General features: G+C 48.0%; 1 protein-coding gene across 1 annotated transcript in view; it reads right to left on the bottom strand.

Moving 5' to 3' along the window:
* The window catches only part of LOC144607519 (integrin alpha-8-like), a 139277-nt gene that overhangs the window by 96964 nt on the left and 24957 nt on the right, over positions 1 to 17356 (bottom strand). Inside the window, exons 3-6 of the mRNA XM_078424418.1 lie at positions 16904 to 17001; positions 14446 to 14617; positions 7582 to 7631; positions 1356 to 1401 (exon numbers count right to left, since the gene is read on the bottom strand). Coding sequence (XP_078280544.1) covers positions 1356 to 1401; positions 7582 to 7631; positions 14446 to 14617; positions 16904 to 17001 — 366 coding nt within the window. The remainder of the gene's footprint in view (positions 1 to 1355; positions 1402 to 7581; positions 7632 to 14445; positions 14618 to 16903; positions 17002 to 17356) is intronic.

The following is a 17356-nucleotide window of genomic DNA, read 5'->3' as shown; positions in this document are numbered from 1 at the left end:
TGCAGCACGGAAACAGGTCCTTCGGCCCACCGAGTCTGAGCCAACCGGCAATCCCCGCACATCAACACTATCCTACGCACACTAGGGACAATCGTACATTTATACCAAGCCAATTAACCTACAAACCTGAACGTCTTTTGGAGTGTGGGAGGAAATCAAAGATCTCGGAGAAAACCCACACAGGTGACAGGGAGAACGTACAAACTCCGTACAGACAGTAACCGCAGTCAGGATCGCACCCGGGTCTCCGGCGCATTGCAACAAACTGAAAATTATGTGGACTGCAGATTGTGTCACAGATACAAAGTCCTCATACACCAATCAGCCAAAACATTATGACCACTGACAGGCAAAGTGAATAACATTGATTACCTTGTTACAATGGCACCTGTCAAGGGGTGGGATATATTAGGCAGCAAGTGAACAGTCATTTCTTGAAGTTGATGTGTTGGATATAAGAGAAATGGGCAGGAGTAAAGACCTGAGCAATTTTGACAAGGGCCAGATTGTTATGGCCAGACGACTGGGTCAGAGCATCTCTGAAACGGCAAGGCTTGTGGGGTGCTTCCGGTCAGCAGTGGTGAGTACCTACCGACAGTGGTCCGAGGAGGGACAAACCACAAACCGGTGACAGGGTGTTGGGCGCCCAAGGCTCATCGATGCGCGAGGGCAACGAAGGCTATCCCGTCTGGTTCGAACCGACAGAAGGTCGACTGTGGCACAAGTCACAGAAAATTTTAATAGTGGTCACAGGAGGAATGTGTCACAATACACAGTGCATCGCACCCTGCTGCGTATGGGGCTGCACACGGAGGACCAACAGCATATTAGGCAGGTGGTCATAATGTTTTGGCTGATTGGTGTATATAATACTGGAAATTCTCAGCAGATCAGGTGAGAGAGAAACACAATAGATTTTCCAGTTGATGGACCTTCTTCACCATCCTGATGAAAGGTGGCCTCCCTGAAATGTGAATAGCCTAGTAATGTACCATGTCGTAAGCTACAACACTACGGTTCTCTGGTGACCGCATAGAGTGATTCTTGTGTATTTCCCATCTTATGCACATCATGGAGCTCGTTCATGACCCCATGGACGGCCTGCAGTTATTCTGAAATTACCCAAATATTATTCTGCTTTGAAACTAAAGCTCTTTCAGCCTTATTGATAAGTACAGGTGTCGGGGGTTATGGGGAGAAGGCAGGAGAATGGGGTTAGGAGGGAGAGATAGATCAGCCATGATTGAATGGTGGAGTAGACTTGATTGGCCGAATGGCCTAATTCTACTCCTATTCCTTCTGACCTCTGTGGCGTTTATACCGCTGGACATTCCCTCAATATTAGAGTTCCTTACCTTGCCAGAAAAAACTGCCAGGTGCTCCCAGGACTATTTCTCCTCCCTAAAAAACAAGAAGGATCAAGCTTTTACAGTGTGTTTTTGTCTACAGTGTGCTCTTTCATCTACTTGTAAACTGAGGCTCTGTAAATCTTTCCCTTTGGCCTTTATTCTAACAACATGAATTTGAATAGGTTTAAGGTGAGAGGGGACTCATTTAATAGAAATCTAAGGGGCAACTTTTTCACTTAGAGGGCGGTGGGGATATGGAAGTAGGAGGTAGTTGAGGCAGGTGCCATGACAACATTTAAAAGACATTTGGAGATACATGGGTAAGCAAGATTTAGTGGGATATGGGTCAAACATAGGCAGGTGGATCTAGTGTAGATGGGGCATCTTGGTCAGTATGGCCTTCAGGCCGAAGAGCCTGTTTCTGTGCTATATGACTCTATGACTATGATTCTATGAAACCTAAAAGTAATGTCAGCTCATATCCTATGCACTCAATGCGGCCATTGCAATGCTGAACATCATGGTCCATTTAACATATTCTTATAATTGAACTCACTCCAGGGTTATTCTGGAGTATAACAGTATGGAAACAGGCCCTTCAGCCCAACGTCCATGCTGGCCCATCAACAGTACCTGGCCCATCGACCCTGCCTGGATTTGGCCCTTATCCCTCGAAACCTTGCTTATCCATGTACCTGTCCAAATATCTTGTAAATGTTGTCATAATACCTGCCTCAACTACCTCCTCTGACAACTAATTCTGGGTGAGCACTGGCACAGTGGTAGAGTTGCTGCCTCACAATGCCAGAGACCCGGGTTTGATCCTGACTACAGGTGCCGTCTGTGCAGTTGGTACGTTCTCCCCGTGACCGCGTGGGTTTTTTCCAGGTACTCTGGTTTCCTCCCACATTCGAAAGCCATGCATGTTTGTAGGTTAATTGGCTGCTGTAAATTGCCCCTAGTGTGTATGATGCAAAATTGGGCTAACATAGAACTAGTGTATGGGTGACCACTGGTCAGCACGGACTCAGTGGGCTGAATGGCCTGTTTCCACACTGCATCTCTAAATTACACTAAAAAACTAACCTATAGACTCTATGTGTGAGACTCTAGTAATTGTTTAATAGTTACCAGGACTATGACTGGTGAGTTGAGATGAGTCCTGGCTGAGTGAAGTAACCAGTACGTCAGTGAAGTTGCCAACGACAGCCAGGGAATTGTTACTGACTGGGACCCAGGATCTGTAGAGGCCCAGCACATCGGCCATGTTTGTCTGTGTATTTTCTAAACACTTTGTAAGAAGCTGGGACTGGGTTGGGGTTTGTTGGATTTGAAGCAGGATGAACACACAAAGTTGGAGCAACTCAGCGGGACAGGCAGCATCTCTGGAGAGAAGGGACAGTCTGGAGAAGAGGTGTCACATCCACCCGAGGTGTCACCCATTCTTTCTCTCCAGAGATGCTGCCTGTCCCGCTACGTTGCTCCAGCTTTTTGTGACTATCTTCGATTTAAACCAGCATCTGCAGTTCTTTCTTATGCATTGAAGCTTTGCTGGCCAGCCTCACTATGACCATGATCATAAACTACCGCTGCGGCCACACTGTGTAGAAAGTGTAGGAAAAGAACTGCAGATGCTGGTTAAAATCGAAGGTAGACACAAAATGCTGGAGGAACTCAGCAGGTCAGGCAGCATCTCGGGAGAGAAGGAATGGGTAATGTTATGGGTCGAGACTTGAAACGTCACACATTCCTTCTCTCCCAAGATGCTGCCTGACCCGCTGAGTTACTCCAGCATTTTGTGTCTGCCGTGTAGAAAGTGTTGGTCATGCAGCATAAGCCCGCAGAGGGGAGAACTGTGCTTGGCCTTGTGTTTAGTTGAAGGTTGAGTAGAATTGAAACATTGGAAGGGATAAAATGGATAAAATGGTGGAGTTCCAAGTCACTCCCTGAAACCTGCCCGATACATCCTGAACTCTACAGCAATTCACAAAAGCTGAAGATTTTGTTGGCATTGTATTATATTAAAGGTGTTAAAGTTCTAAGTTACCAGGACTCCAATGACTCCAATTTGAGGAAGGACGTCCTTGCTATTGAGGCAGTGCAGTGTAGGTTGATGAGGTTAATCCCTGGGATGGAGGGACTGTTATTTGAGAAAAGATTGTATTCACTGGAGTTTAGAAGGATGAGAGGGGATCTTATAGAGACGTATAAAATTGTAAAAGGACTAGACAAGCTAGATGCAGGAAAAATGTTCCCAATGTTGGGGGAGTCGAGAATCAGGGGACACAGTCTAAGAATAAAGGGGAGGTCATTTAAAACTTAGGTGAGAAGAAACATTTTCACCCAGAGAGTTGTGAATTTGTGGAATTCTCTGCTACAGAAGGCAGTGGAGGCCAAATCACTGGATGAATTTAAGAGAGAGTTAAATAGAGCTCTAGGGGCTAGTGGAATCAAGGGATATGGGGAGAAGGCAGGCTCGGGTTATGATCACAATGAATCACAATGAATGGCGGTGTTGGTTCGAAGGGCCAAATGGCCTCCTCCTGCACCTATTTTCTATGTTTCTATGTTTCTATGATTTGAGTGAGGATAACTGTTTGGTGTAAATTGTAACTGGAGAGATTGGATCAGGGGAGGGATGTTCCTGATAATGGAAGCTCCAGGGACAGTCTCAGCCTCGGGGTACAGGGGATGCCGTCTAGAACCACGATCAGCAGATGTTTCAGTGATGAATTTGTGGAGGTCTTTAAGCTAGCGGTCTTATCATTCAATATAAGCAAAGAGGAGGCATATCTATCTCTTGATGCTAACTGGATCAAGGGATGTGAGGAGAAGCTGGCAACATGGCACTGATTACTGCCAGCCTCTGGAGATTGCATGTGTTGAATGGTGGAACAGGACAACTCCTTTTCTATTCCCTTTATACCTCCTCTTTCTATTTTTAATGAGGTGTGGCTTCAGCAAGATTATAGAATATTACTGAGCCTGTAGAAATTCTATCCCTCAAATGGCAGTGTCGCACTTGGCTAATACTCTAAAGAAAGGATGGAACTAGAACTTAGTTTAGTTTAGACCCACCGAATCCACGCTGACCATTGATCACCCACTCACACTACTATGTTTTCCCACTTTCTCATCAACTCCCTGCACTCTAGGGACAAATTACAGAGACATAGAAACATAGAAACAGAGAAAATAGGTGCAGGAGTAGGCCATCCGGCCCTTCGAGCCAGCACCGCCATTCAATATGATCATGGCTGATCATCCAAAATCAGCACCCCGTTCCTGCTTTCTCCCCATCTCCCTTGATTAGGCCTCAGAGCTAAATCTAACTCTCTCTTGAAAACATCCAGTGACCTTCAAACCAAGTAACCTACAAACCTGCACAGTGGGAGGAAACCATGACACCTAGAAGAAACCCCCAGTCACAGGGATAACGTACAAACAGCACTTGTCAGGATAGAACAGGATCTCTGGCAGTTGAGGCAACAACTCCACCAACTGTGCCATGTGCCATTGGGAAGATCATAGAAAGCATTAAAAGATGATCCCGCCAAAAACCAGACTATTCATCCAACAATATAAGTCAAATGCAATAGTCACATAGTTCAGTTTATGTGTATAAAATTCATCCTGATCTCTGAGGGCAGGTTGGGCCAACTCAAGATTATTGGGGGAAACTACCAAATCTTCCCTTCTCCAGCTGGAAGAAGTGATGCTACATAATGTTGCCTAATGTGAACATTTTATTAAAGAGTCTCCACCCCTTCAATTTCTCCTTGCTGTAAACGAACATTAATGTAAGATATTATTGGATGAATGTACAATATATTTGCACAAAGTTCTTTCATTTGAGATTTCAGTTTGAAATTTGTTTAGTTTAGAGATACAGAGTGGAAACAGCCCTTCGGCCCACCGAGCCCATGTTGACCAGTGATCCCCGCACACTAACACTGTCCTACACAATTGGGACCATATATTATACGAAAGCCAAATAACCTACAGACCTGCACGCCTTTGGAATGTGGGAGGAAACCGGATCAGTGTTTCTCATTTAAGGAGCAAAGGGAAGAATCTCTTAAGTCTTTGTTAAATAGTCACCACAGCCTTGCAACTCAGATTCATTTCCAAACAGATTTGTCCCCCAGAACTAATAAAAAGTATTTCAAGAAGGGATATAAAAGTATTAGACAATAGACAATAGACAATAGGTGCAGGAGTAGGCCATTCGGCCCTTCGAACCAGCACCGCCATTCAATGTGATCATGGCTGATCATTCTAGAAGAAGGAAGACGCAAAATGCTTCAGTAACTCAGCGGACAGGCAGCATCCCTGGAGAGAAGGAATGGGTGACGTTTCGGGTCGAGACATTTTGTCAGACTGATGTCAGTGGAGGGAGCGGGAGATTGAATGTAGTCGGAGACAGGAAGACTAGTGGGAGAACTGGGAAGGGGGAGGGGATGGAGAGAGAAAGCAAGAGCTATCTGAAGTTAGAGAAGTCAATGTTCATACCGCTGGGGTGTAAACTAACCAAGGAAAATATGAGGTGCATTTCCTCCAATTTGAGCTGGGCCTCACCCTGACAATGGAGGAGGCCCAGCACAGAAAGGCCAGATTGGGAATAGGAGGGGGAGTTGAAGTGCTGAGCCACCGGGAGATCAAGTAGGTTAAGATGGACTGAGCGGAGGTGTTGAGCGAAACGATCGCCGAGCCTGCGTTTGGTCTCGCCCATGTAGAAAAGTTGACATCTGGAACAGCGGACATAATAGATAAGGTTGGAGGAGGTGCAGGTGAACCTCTGTCTCACCTGGAAAGACTGTTTGGGTTCTTGGATGGAGTCGAGGGGAGAAGTAAAGGGACAGGTGTTGCATCTCCTGCGGTTGCAGGGGAAAGTACTTGGGGAGGGGGTGGTTTGGGTGGGAAGGAACGAGTGGGCCAGGGAGTTTTGGAGGGAACGGTCTCTGAGGAAAGTAGAAAGGGGTGGAGATGGGAAGATGTGGCCAGTAGTGGGATCCCGTTGGAGGTGGTGAAAATGTTGGAGGATTCTATGTTGTATGCGACGGATGATGGGGTGGAAGGTGAGGACAAGGGGGACTCTGTCCTTGTTACGAATGGGGGAGGGGGAGCAACAGCGGAGCAGCGGGATATCGAGGAGACCCCAGTGAGAGCCTCATCTATAATGGAAGAGGGGAACCCCCGTTTCCTAAAGAATGAGGACATCTCCGATCCCCTGGTATGGAACACCTCATCCCGGGTGCAGGTGCGGCGTAGACGGAGGAATTGGGAGTAGGGGATAGAGTTTTTACAGGAAACAGGGTGGGAAGAAGTGTAGTTAAGATAGCTGTGGGAGTCAGTAGGTTTGTAGTAGATGTCAGTCACTAGTCTGTCTCCTGTGATGGAGATGGTGAGATCCAGAAACGGTAGGGAGATGTCGGCAATGGTCCAGGTATATTTAAGAGCAGGATGGAAATTAGTGGTTAAGTGTATGAAGTCAGTGAGTTGTGCATGGGTGCAGGAGGTAGCACCAATGCAGTCTCAATGTAGCGGAGGTAGAGTTTGGGGGAGTGGTTAGGGCCAGTGTAAGCCTGGAACAGGGATTGTTCGACGTACCTGACAAAGAGGCAGGCGTAGCTGGGGCCCATGCGAGTGCCCATAGCTACGCCTTGGATTTGGAGGAAGTGTAGGAAGGAACTGCAGATACTGAAGAGGGTCCAGAGGAGGTTTACAAGAATGATCCCAGCAATGAGTGGGTTAACATATGATGAGCGTTTAACAGCACTGGGCCTGTACTTGCTGGAGTTAAGGATGAGGGGGGATCTCGTTGAAACTTACCAAATAGTGAAAGGCTTTGATAGTGTGGATGTGGAGAGGATGTTTCCACTAGTGAGAGAGTCTAGGATCAGAGGGCACAGCCTCAGAATTAAAGAACGTTGCTTTAGGAAGGAGATGGAGGAATTTCTTTAGTCAGAGGGTGGTGAATCTGTGGAGTTCATTGCCACAAAAGGCCATGGAGGCCATCAATGGATATTTTTAAGGCAGAAATTGGTAGATTCTCGATTAGTGCGGGCGCCTGGGATTATGGGGAGAAGGCAGGAGAATGGGGTTAGGAGGGAAAGATAAATCAGCCATGATTAAATGACAGAGTAGACTTGATGGGCTGAATGGCCTAATTCTGCTCCTATCACATGAATTTATGAACTATGATATACAAACAAAGACATGGGGTTTTTACCTCCGTGATTTCACAGCTCCATCCTGCTTCACAAAAACGTTGATCTGGGACTGAGAAATAAAGACAATTGTAAATATTCTTTTAGCATTGAGGACACAATTGCAGATGTCATATAAATAGGAATCAGCAGTGAACGGGCGATCGTTAGCCAACACGGGCTGAAGGGCCTGTTTCCATGCTGTATCTCTAAACTAAACTAAACTAAACTAAACCACAGCGTGAAAAACTGAATGGGTGATCGATGGTGGAATGATTAATGATACGCTATTATCACATGACAGGTCACAGTGAGATTCGTTGTTTTGCGCACACAAGGTATGCAAAGGATCACCACATATAGGGCGCGGACAAAGTTATAAAGTGTTCAATGAAGTCTCCAATGGTCCCCCCTTTGTTCTCGCCCCTCCCCCATGCTGGCTCCCCCTTTGTCCCACCCCCCCATGCTGGGTCCTCCTTTGTTTCCCCCCCCCCATGCTGGGACCCCATTGTTCTTGCCCCTCCCCCATGCTGGCTCCCCCTTTGTCCCACCCCCCCATGCTGGGACCCCTTTGTTCTCCCCCCCCCCATGCTAGGTCCTCCTTTGTTCTCCCCCCCCCCCCACATGCTGGGTCCTCCTTTGTCCCACCCCCCCATGCTAGGTCCTCCTTTGTTCTCCCCCCCCCCCCCCCCACATGCTGGGTCCTCCTTTGTTCTCGCCCCCCCCCCCACATGCTGGGTCCTCCTTTGTTCTCCCCCTCCCATGCTGGGTCCTCCTTTGTTCTCGCCCCCCCCCCCCACATGCTGGGTCCTCCTTTGTTCTCCCCCCCCCCCCACATGCTGGGTCCTCCTTTGTTCTCCCCCCCCCCCCACATGCTGGGTCCTCCTTTGTTCTCCCCCCCCCCATGCTGGGACCCCTTTGTTCTCCCCCCCCCATGCTGGGTCCTCCTTTGTTCTCCCCCCCCCACATGCTGGGTCCTCCTTTGTTCTCGCCCCCCCCCCATGCTAGGTCCTCCTTTGTTCTCGCCCCCCCCCACATGCTGGGTCCTCCTTTGTTCCCCCCCCCCCCCATGCTGGGACCCCTTTGTTCTCCCCCCCATGCTGGGTCCCCCTTTGTTCTCCCCCCCCCCCCCATGCTGGGTCCTCCTTTGTTCTCCCCCCCCCCCCCATGCTGGGTCCTCCTTTGTTCACCCACCCCCCCATGCTGGGTCCCCCTTTATTCTCCCCCCCCCCCCCATGCTGGGTCCCCCTTTGTTCACCCACCCCCCCCATGCTGGGTCCTCCTTTGTTCTCCCCCCCCCCTACATGCTGGGTTCTACTTTGTTCCCCCCTCCCCCATGCTGGGTCCTTTGTTCTCAGCGGCGTGCCCTCGACCAACCTCCGCAACCCACGCCGGCCCGTCCGACCTCCGGCCCCCATGACCTCAACCTCGATCACCCCTCGTTCTTCTGAACTCCAGAGAGGACGGTCTCAGTCTGCTTCCTCACTCCCCCGGGACAAAACCCCCCACCCTGGGAATCGATCCGGTGACCCGATGCTGCTCTTCCTACGTCACCTGATCCCCCCTCAGGTGGGGGGACCAGACCTGCCCACAATACTCTCGGTGCAGCTCCCCCGGGCCCCGGACAACTGGAGCGAGACTCTACTCCTGGACTCAAACCCTCTCGCAGTAAAGGCCCACGGATCATCTCCCACCTTCCTGCTGCTCTCCCTGCAGGAACCGTCCAGTGCCGGCTGTCCAGGGACTCCCAGGTCCCTCTCCACACCAACACCATCCCACCTCTCTCCGTCTGAAACCCAGCCAGCTCTCCGATTTCTGCTGCTACAGAGGATGAGCTCACGTGTCCACCTGCCCTGGTTGGCGTGCCTGGTAAGGTGGACATCCCCTTTCCCGACTGTTTCTCTAAACTAAATCAAACTAAAACAGACCACTTTCTGCTGTGCCTCAACAGGTCAGGCAGCATCTCTGGATAGAAGGAATGGGTGACGATTCAGGTTGAGACCGTTCTTCCGACAGAGTCAGGGAAGAGGGTGACACGGAGATAAGGAAGTGTAAGGTGTGTAAATGAGACATCAAAGGGGATGGAGGTCAAGGAAAATGCAGAATCGATCATTGTTAGCTGGGAGAAAGTGACAACGAAGCACACAGAGATAACATTTAATCAGGGGGGCAGACAGACTGATCGGAGAACTGGGAAGGGGAGGGATGGAGAGAGAGGGAAAGCAAAGGTTACTTGAAGTTAGAGAAGGTAGACACACAAAGCTGGAGTAACTCAGCGGGTCAGGCAGCATCTCAAGAGAGAAGGAATGGGTGATGTTTCAGGTCGAGACCCTTCTTCAGACTGATCAGGGAAAAGGGAAACGAGAGATATAGACAAGGATTAACGAAGGTCGGAAGAGGAACGGCAGCTGTAGGAGTGAGTGCGGGGATTGGCTGCAGAATCTAAATTAGTTCATTGGTAAGTTAGTTAGTTAGTAAATTGGTTCATTGATTAACAAATTAAAGTAGAGCTTGGCCTAGGGGAGAGGCCTGGGTGAGTTGTGGTGCCGTGCGAGGAGGTAAAGTGTGAGTCTTTGGCTCAAGTGTCTTGGTGAGGAGGCTACATTTATTTGGTTGTATGTTTAATTTAAATATTAAAACTTATTGGTGTGATGGTGGGAATATTATTGCAGTGCTTTTGCTGCAGGATGTGGGCAGCACTGGTGTCACTGACCACTGCACCTGTGGCATCTGTGTCCAGATGCAGCTCCTCAGAGACCGAGATAGAGAACTGGAGCAGCAGGAAGATGAAAGCTTCCTGGACAGGACCTAGTCAGACTGTCACTCCGAGAGTTCAGGAGGCGTGACGGTTAGAGACAGAAAGGAAGTGGAGGAAACGAGTGCAGGAGACCTCTTGTAAACAGGTACATCCTCCTGGGAGCTGCCGGGGCAGACGAGGCTTCCAGTCCGAGCGGCGGACAGGTCTGTGACTCGAAACCAGATTGATCCCTGGGATGGTGGGACTTACATATGAGGAAAGACTGGATAGACTGGGCTTGTACTCGCTGGAATTTAGAAGACTGAGGGGGGATCTTATAGAAACATATAAAATTCTTAAGGGGTTGGAGAGGCTAGATGCGGGAAGATTGTTCCCGATGTTGGGGGAGTCCAGAACCAGGGGTCACAGCTTAAGGATAAGGGGGAAGTCTTTTAGGACCGAGATGAGAAAACATTTCTTCACACAGAGAGTGGTGAGTCTGTGGAATTCTCTGCCATAGAAGGTAGTTGAGGCCAGTTCATTGGCTATATTTAAGAGGGAGTTAGATGTGGCCCTTTTTGCTAAAGGGATCAGGGGGTATGGAGAGAAGGCAGGTACAGGCTACTGAGCTGAATGATCAGCCATGATCATATTGAATGGCGGTGCAGGCTCGAAGGGCCGAATGGCCTACTCCTGCACCTATTTTCTATGTTTCTATGTTTCTATGAAACCTGCCGCTGAGGTTCGACCGGCGAGCCCAGCGTCAGGCTGAGCCATAGTGGTGGGTGACTCCACTGTCAGAGGTGCGGACAACAGATTCTGTGGCGACGGGCGAGACTCGAGGAAGGTGTATTGCCTCCCTGGTGTCAGGGTCCAAGACGTCTCAGACCGACTTCAGAACATCCTCGTGAGGGAAGGTGAGCAGCCGGAAGTAGTTGTGCACGTGGGCACAAATGACGTGGGGAACGAAAGGAAGGAGGTTCTGCAACATGAGTACAGAGAACTAGGCAGGAGGCTGGAAAGCAGGACTTCTAGGGTGGATATCTCTGGGTTGCTTCCAGTATCTCGTGCTAGTGAGGGCAGGAACAGGGAGATTGGGGACCTAAATGTGTGGCTGAGGAGTTGGTGCAGGGAGCAGGGATTTAGATTTCTAGATCACTGGGATCTCGTCTGGGGCAGGGGTGACCTGTACAAAAGGCACCTTAATTGGAGGGGGACGGACATTCTGGCAGCAGGTTTGCCCGTGCTACACGGGTGGGATTAAACTAAACAGTTTAATGGGGGGTCAACAACGTGGAAGCATATCGGGAAAGAGAGTGTAGGAAAGGTCACGTTTAAACTAACAGGGTAGGGGGATGGGAACCAATGCAAGGAGACAGAGGGACCTAAAAGGACAGAAGCAAATGGCAGAACGGAGATCAGAAAAACCTAACCTGAAAGCTGAGTGCCTTAATGTGAGGAGCATTCGTAATAAGGTGGATGAATTGAATGTGCAGATAGTAGTTAAGGGATATGATATAGTTGGAATTACGGAGACATGGCTCCAGGTGACCAAGGCTGGGAGCTAAACATGCAGGGGGTATTCGATATTCAGGATGGATAGACAGGAACGAAGAGGAGGTGGGGTGGCACTGCTGGTTAAAGAGGAGATTAATGCAATAGTAAGGAGAGACATTAGCTTGGATGCTGTAGAATAGGTATGGGTAGAACTGCAAAATAGCCAAGGGCAGAAAATGCTTGTTGGAGTTGTGTACAGGCCACCAAACAGCAGTAGGGAGGATGGGGAGAGCATCAGGCAGGAAATTAGGGATGCGTGTAGCAAAGGTTATCATGGATGGCTTTAATCTACATATGGATTGGGCCAACCACATTGGTAACAGTGCTGAGGAGGAGGATTTCCTGGAAAGTATACCGGATGGGTTTTTAAACCAATATGTAGAAGTACAGACTAGAGGGCAGGCCAGCCTAGACTGGATATTGTGTAATGAGGAAGGATTAGTTAGCGATCTTGTTGTGCAAAGTCCCTTGGGCAACAGTGACCATAATATGGTGGAATTCTGCATGATGATGGAGAGTGACACGGTTAATTCAGAGACTAGGGTCCTGAACTTGAATAAAGGAGACTTTGAAGGTATGAGACAGGAATTGGCTAGGGTAGACTGGCAAATTATACTTAAAGGGTTGATGGTGGAAATGCAATGGCAAAGATTTAAAGACCGCATGGATGAACTCCAGAAATTGTTCATCCCTGTCTGGCGAAAAAATAAAACTGGCAAGGTGGCTCAACCGTGGCTGACGAGGGAAGTCAAGGATATTGTTAAATCCAAGGAAGAGGCAAATAAATTGGCCATAAAAAGCAGCAAACCAGACGACTGAGAGAAATTTAGAGCTCACAGAGGTTAAAGGGGTTAATTAACAGGAGGGGGAAAAAAAGCATTTTAGAGTTAGTTTTTATATTACCCGCAAGCTTTCTTTCAAGCTTGTGGGTAATATAAAAACTAACTCTAAAAGCTTCTTTAGATGTGTAAAATGGAAAAGATTAGTGAAGACAAATGTAGGTCCCAAACAATCAGAGATGGGTGAATTTATAATGAGAAACCAAGAAATGGCAGAACAGTTAAACGAATACTTTGGTTCTGTCTTCCTCAGTGAAGACAGAACCAATCTACTAGAAATACTAGGGGACTGAGGATCTAGTGGGAGGGGAAACTGAAGGGAATCCACATTAGTCAGGAAATGGTGTTGGGTTAGAAATAGTTAGGAAATGGATAGAGAACTGGTTGGCAGACAGGAAGCAAAGAGTAGCAATTAACGGGTCTTTTTCAGAATGGCAGGCAGTGACTAGTGGGGTGCCGCAAGGCTCAGTGCTGGGACCCAAGTTACTTACAATATATATTAACAATTTAGACGAGGGTATTAAAAGTAACATCTCCAAGTTTGCAGATGACACAAAGCTGGGTGACAATGTGAGCTGCGATGAGGATGTTATGGGGCAGCAAGGTGACTTGGACAGGTTGGGTGAGTGGGCAGATGCATGGACAGGTTGGGTGAGTGGGCAGCAAGGTGACATGGACAGGTTGGGTGAGTGGGCAGCAAGGTGACATGGACAGGTTGGGTGAGTGGGCAGCAAGGTGACATGGACAGGTTGGGTGAGTGGGCAGCAAGGTGACATGGACAGGTTGGGTGAGTGGGCAGCAAGGTGACATGGACAGGTTGGGTGAGTGGGCGGATGCATGGACAGGTTGGGTGAGTGGGCAAATGCATGGCAAATGCAGTATAATGTGGATAAGTGTGAGGTTATCTACTTTGGTGCAAGAACAGGTAGGCAGATTATTATATGAATAGTGTCAGATTAGGAAAAGTGGAGGTGCAATGAGACCTGGGTGTGCTTGTGCATCAGTCACTGAAGGTAAGCATGCAGGTACAGCAGGCAGTGAAGAAAGCTAATGGCATGTTGGCCTTCATTGTGAGAGGATTTGAGTTTAGGAGCAAGGAGGTCCTACTGCAGTTGTACAGGGTCCCGGTGAGACTTTTGGTCTCTTAATTCATGGAAGGACATTATTGCTATTGAGGGAGTGCAGTGTAGGTTCACCAGATTAATTCCCGGGATGGCGGGATTGACAGAATGGGCCGACTGAGCTTGTATTCACTGGAATTTAGAAGGATGAGAGGGGATCTTATAGAAACATGTAAAATTCTTAAAGGATTGGACAGGCTAGATGCTGGAAAAATGTTCCTGATGTCGGGGGAGTTCAGAACCGGGAGTCCTAGTTTAAGAATAAGGGGTAGGCCATTTAGGACTGAGATGAGGAAAAACGTCTTCACTCAGAGTTGTGAATCTGTGGAATTCTCCACAGTGATGGCCAATTCACTGGATGTTTTAAAGAGAGAGTTAGATTTAGCTCTTGAGGCTGAAGGAATCAAGGGATATAGGGAAAAATCTGGAACTGGTTACTGATTTTAGATGATCAGCCATGATCATATATACAAGAGAGAGACCCAAGGAATATGAGCAAAATTGGTCACCCGTTCCTTCTCTCCAGAGATGCTGCCTGTCCCGCTGAGTTACTCCTGCATTTTGTGTCTATCTTGGGTGTCAACCAGCATCTGCAGTTCCGTCCTACACATTTAATGCGGTGCGTTCTCTTACCATAGTCGGATGACACTTTCTCAAAAAATTTGGACCGACAGGGTGAATACTCGGCGTAGCTGCTGAGATTCGCGGCTGCTATCCAGCACGACCCCACTGGCGTATTGCCACCAGTCAGGGTCATCCCATAGGACTTTTTCACGTACTGCCAGCGGTACAAGGGGGCACAGGCCTGGGGAGAGAGCACACCGTCACCCGCCTGAGATTCCCAACGCCCGCGCAACACCATCCGGCCATCTGACAACCCCTTATTGGCTTACTTTTCTGCAGGAGCATCACAAGTGTGTGGCCCTGCAGTCTTTCCTTGTGTGCACAGACCTATTCATTGCCCACACCTAATCAACCAAGAACACAGTGGTCAAGAGTAACACAGAATGTGGGTGAACTCAGTGGGAAGAAGGGTCTCGACCCGAAACGTCACCCGTTCCTTCTCTCCAGAGATGTTGCCTGTCCCACTGAGTTACTCCAGCTTTTATGTCTCTCTATGGTTTAAACCAGCATCTGCAGTTCCTTCCCCCACACAACTCAGTGGGTCAGGCAGCATCTACGGAGGGAATGGACTGGCAATGTTTTGGGTTGGGACCCTTCTTCAGACTGACTGTAGCAGTGGGGAAAAGCATCTGCCAATGTTTCTTAGAGACATAGAAACATGGAAAATAGGTGCAGGAGTAGGCCTTTCGGCCCTTCGAGACATCACCGCCATTTAATATGATCATGGCTGATCATCCAAAATCAGTACCCCGTTCCTGCTTTCTCCCCAAATCCCTTGATTCCCTTGGGCCTATATCTAACGCTCTTGAATACATCCAGTGAATTGGCCTCCACTGCCTTCTGTGGCAGAGAATTCCACAGATTCACAACTCTCTGGGTGAAAAAGTTTTTCCTCATCTCAGTCCTAAATGGCCTACCCATTTTTCGTAAACTGTGACCCCTGGTCCTGGACTCTCCCGACATTGGGGAACACTTTTCCTGCATCTAGGCTGTCCAAACCCCTGAATTTTATGTTTCTACAAGATCCCCTCTCATCCTTCTAAATTCCAGTGAATACAAGCCCAGTCGACTCGTTCTTTCATCGTATTCTGCTGCCACTACTTTCATGGATTTTCAGTTAGAGGGCTCTACATTAAGGTAGATTCAATGCCAGCAGTCAACGAACCTATTGCCACACAGTTGATGGAAGCCAACATTTAATAAGGAGGCAAGTCACATATACAGTGGACAAGAGTTCAGTGCCTGGACACACATGTACGCAATGAGTGGTGTGAGGAAACAATCTCCCGTATTAATGTTTAACACAGAAGGCAGACACAAAATGCTGGAGTAACTCAGCGGGACAGGCAGCATCTCTGGAGAGAAGGAATGGGTGACGTTTTGGGTCGAGACCCCTCTTCAGACTGAAGAAGGGTCTCGACCCGAAATGTTACTCCTTCCTTTGCTCCCGAGATGCTGCCTGCCCCGCGGAGTTACTGCAGCGTTTAGTGTCTATCTTTGATTTAAACCAGCATCTGCAGTTCATTTCCTACACACAATATTCAGCACAGAATCAGACTCCAGCCACTAGTGCCTCCTCCAAACTGCCCAAAACCCAAGGGCATGACTTTCCATGGGAACATAATTGAAAGAGAAATCTGATTCACCACTCTATTTACATGAACATTTCCAACACACATCTCCTTTAAATTTGAGAAAGTATAAAATAGGGTTGAAGGAAATGAAAATGAACATCATCAATTGTCCGAATAAAAAGTGCAGACTCCTTCCGACTATCCCTCGTAAACATGAAAATTAAACTTATCCTTCATTCATATAAAATTGACACAGCGCGTTTAAATGAAAAATAAACTTGTGTGATTTTCTTTACTTGCACCTGAGTTTCCTTGATTGTTTGTGCCCTAGTACACCTGTCCCTAGGCTCAGATGCACAGGAAATTCCACTTCACAATCTTCTTTAAGAATGATCCCAGGAATGAATGGGTTAACATATGATGGATTAACAGCACTGGGCCTGTACTCGCTGGACTTAAGAAGGATGAGGGGGGACCTCATTGAATCTTACCTAATAATGAAAGGCCTGGATAGAGTGGACGTGGGAGGATGTTTCTTCTGGTGGGAGAGTCTAGAACTAGAGGTCATAGCCTCAGAATTAAAGGACGTACCTTTAGGAAGGAAATGAGGAGGAATTTATCTAGTCCGAAGGTGGTGAATCTGTGGAATTCATTGCCATAGATGGCTGTGGAGGCCATCAATGGATATTTTTAAGGCAGGTATTGATATCTTCATGATTAGTACGAGTGTCAGGGGTTTACGGGGAGAAGGCAGGAGAATTGGGTTGAGAGGGAAAGATTGATAGATCAGCCATGATTGAATGGCGGAATAGACTTGATGGGCCGAATGGCCTAATTCTGCTCATATAACTTATAAACTTATGAATTGCAGATATGTATAAAAAAAAACTAACCACAATTTTCTCCTTGTAAGCTTTGACAGTTGCTCCAAACCATTGGTTAGATTTGTGATCCATCATAAGTTCTGTTGACGTGTCAATGTACCAGTCCCCTGAATGAACAAGGGCAGGTTATTGCAGCTCTGCATCAGCGTTAGTAGACAAAAGGCATTCAACTAATCGCTGGACATTACATTAATTTTACATAATTATATCCCATATCTATCCATATATTCACGCCAACTTGACCATAAATCTACCTCCACCCTGACAATATATATACACCCCGCCCTGACCCTATATCCATCCCAACCTGACCATTTATCCACCCCCACCCTGACCCTATATACACCCCCGCCCTGACCATGTATCCACCCCCACCCTGACCGTGTATCCACCCCCACCCTGACCATTTATCCACCCCCACCCTGACCCTATATACACCCCCACCCTGACCATGTATCCACC

This window comes from Rhinoraja longicauda, chromosome 29, assembly GCF_053455715.1.
Source record: "Rhinoraja longicauda isolate Sanriku21f chromosome 29, sRhiLon1.1, whole genome shotgun sequence".
NCBI classification, from domain to species: domain Eukaryota; kingdom Metazoa; phylum Chordata; class Chondrichthyes; order Rajiformes; family Arhynchobatidae; genus Rhinoraja; species Rhinoraja longicauda.
Note: the sequence above shows the minus strand (reverse complement) of the source record. Positions and strands in the feature narration are given on the sequence as shown.